The 2,560-nt window shown below is 42.3% G+C and overlaps 1 protein-coding gene across 1 annotated transcript; it reads right to left on the bottom strand.

Moving 5' to 3' along the window:
• Positions 1-667: 667 nt before the first annotated feature.
• On the bottom strand, positions 668-2,560 carry PRLH (prolactin releasing hormone). Its single transcript, XM_041407963.1, has 2 exons — positions 2,413-2,560; positions 668-846 (listed from the first exon to the last, which is right to left on the bottom strand). The coding sequence occupies exons 1-2, from the start codon at positions 2,558-2,560 to the stop codon at positions 668-670; spliced, it is 327 nt and encodes a 108-aa protein (XP_041263897.1).

Genomic DNA, 2,560 nt, shown 5'->3' on the forward strand with positions numbered 1-2,560 from the left:
CTACTCCAACGAGTTCAATTAGCCAATTTGTTTTTTTCTTCAGCAGGGAGAAAGTACTTATCTTCAATAGGAGCTCCTCTTTGTTCATTAATATATCTCTCCAGCAGTACAGGAAGAATTAGGAAGGGCCAGTGGGTACTTCAGGGAGACATTCTTAAGAGTGGATGTGAACAATCTCTAGAAAAGCTACACACAGAGAACCAGCATTTCATGCCATTAATGCAGGTACATTAAAAATTGGTAAGAGCCTTTTTTCTTTCTTCCAACCATTGCTTTTTATTTTTATATATCAATAGCCATTGACTTTGATATGTGACAGGAAGGTTTCATGATACATTTAACACTGCAGAGTTTAAATCCCAGCCCAAAAGCTGTGTGGGTTTTGGATAAACCTAACAGTGAACCTAGCAGTGAACAGAATCAGGAGATTGATGGGGATGCACAATGAAGAAATGTTTTTATAAGCAGTGGTGGCACTCAGTGCTGGTGTCCATGCATTGTCTTTTACCGGCACCCTGAACACGTTTCTTTTTGACGGTACTTGCACTGGAAGCAGAAAGAAGAGCAGCGTGGGATTGCTAGGCAAAAGCAGAGCTGTAGGTCTGAGGTGCAGGGGAGGACACAATTCAAAGAACAGAGGTTTGGTCACCACCTTGGGGAACAGGGATCACCAGTCACTGTCCTCTGTGTCCAATGATTTTTGCTCCCACAACGCATTCAAGATGAAATCCAGGTGTCTGCTCACAGGTGTCAGGCTGCCACGGCTGCTTCTCAGCTGCCTCTTCCCAAAGCGACCGATGGGGCGAACACCACGGCCCACATACCAAAAAGGGTCAATCTCAGGACCTGGAATTCAAAGCATTCAGTGAGGATGTAGCACTGCACTCGGAGGCAGTGTTTTCTGACCAGCTGGAGGACATTAGACAGCTTACTTGGAGCCCAGGAGAAAAAAAAAAGACGGGAAAGGCCACAGCCAGACACACAGCTTACTGGTGCCTTTGAGAGTTACTTTCCATGTGTAGAGCCCAAAGGAAGAGGATTCCATTGCAAAATTAATTTTATCCATCTGGGCTGCAACCTGCATTTCTAACATGAGCCAAAGGGCCCATCCAAATTTTCTGCAGTAGGTACCAGGTACACTATTTCTACAGGCTAACAAATCCACTGGATTGCAGAGGAGGGTCCTACATGAGAGGGAAACATGAAAAGTTAATTCTTGTTCACTTAGGAAGTGGTTTTCATGGATAACTAGGGTTTTTTTCTTTTAAAGCTCTGACTGATTTTTGTTGTCTAGTGCAGTTTTGGGGCAGGTCTGCAAAGGTTTATAGTTCTATTAAAAGACTATATTAAAAAGAGTATTTAAAAAGTATTAAAGACAATACATTAAAAGATATAGCAGCAGGGAAATTGTAAAACACGCTGGAGATTATGCCACCCTAAGGAAACCCCAAATTGTTCCCAAGACAGACAACTGTCAGGAATAGGAATAAATTACAATTTAAGTGCATTATATATCACCCACATCACATGAAAGTTTCAGTCAAGGCAGGAGGAATTTCCCCTGTGCATTTTGATGCTTGAACAGAGGTAAAAATTCACCTTGCCTTTAAATTTTTCTGTAAATATATCTTTTAAGTCTTTCAGCACAATGTTTGACAGCCTTCCTACTCAACAAAACCCAAAAAACTTTCACCTGTGTACATAAAACACAGGTAGAGATGAGGTTCCCAACATCTCTATTCTCTTTAATGGGGAGAGGTGTGGCACTGAGCACACACAACTTACTCTCCCACAACCCCTCTCTCCCACTCCATCTACCATTATCAGCCTGTACTCCTTGGGGCAGATGAGATTTCTTGGTGGTTTTCTCAAATATCTTTTGGATTGTGTACTAGCTTAAACTTTAGATACAAGGTATCATCCCTGACCTGTATACTCTCAGTTCTTCACCATCTCTGAATGGAGACCACTTGTATTTGGACTTTAAAAAATCACAGTCCCAGACAGAACTGAAGATGTCTGTAAAGTGAACTTAAGCTTTCGGGACATTGCTTTCTTTTTATTATATAGAAGTAGTCATGTAGGCCTACAGAACACAGCTGAAAATTTGGTGCTTAAATATTTGATATATACCACTTTACATTTTCTTGTCTGTCCTTTGCACATTAGTGTCTTCTCTGATATTTATCAAAAATAATGCTACTTGCCTTGGCTAATTAAAGGCTGTGAGAAGGACATGAGGTTCTATATATGCACTGACAAGTGCAAATGGAAGCACAGGGCCTCACACCAAGGTGACACCACAGAAACACCTGCGTGATTTGCCATTGAACTTTGCCTGACAGCCCAGCCCTGATCCCTCAGTGCGTCACAGAGTGTGGGGTCACCATGTCAGGTGAGATTCATACTTACTTCTGTTGTCTATCTGATGTTTAAATGGCCTGCTCTGTCCCGAAGCAAAGCTGAGTGACACCAAGAGCATCAGGACATAGACAGTGACTAGCTTTAAGTGGTTTGGTGACCACTGGGCACGTGGTGTCCAGGAGATTGGATGCCACAT

This window comes from Onychostruthus taczanowskii, unplaced genomic scaffold (genome assembly GCF_017590055.1).
Source record: "Onychostruthus taczanowskii isolate IOZ18803 unplaced genomic scaffold, ASM1759005v1 scaffold28, whole genome shotgun sequence".
Lineage (NCBI taxonomy): Eukaryota > Metazoa > Chordata > Aves > Passeriformes > Passeridae > Onychostruthus > Onychostruthus taczanowskii.

Coding starts and splice junctions, on each gene's coding strand:
- PRLH (XM_041407963.1), bottom strand. CDS start 2,560: ATGTGGCATCCAATCTCCTGGACACCACGTGCCCAGTGGTCACCAAAC. Junction 847..2,412: donor ACATCAGATAGACAACAGAA/GTAAGTATGAAT, acceptor TTTGAATTCCAG/GTCCTGAGATTGACCCTTTT.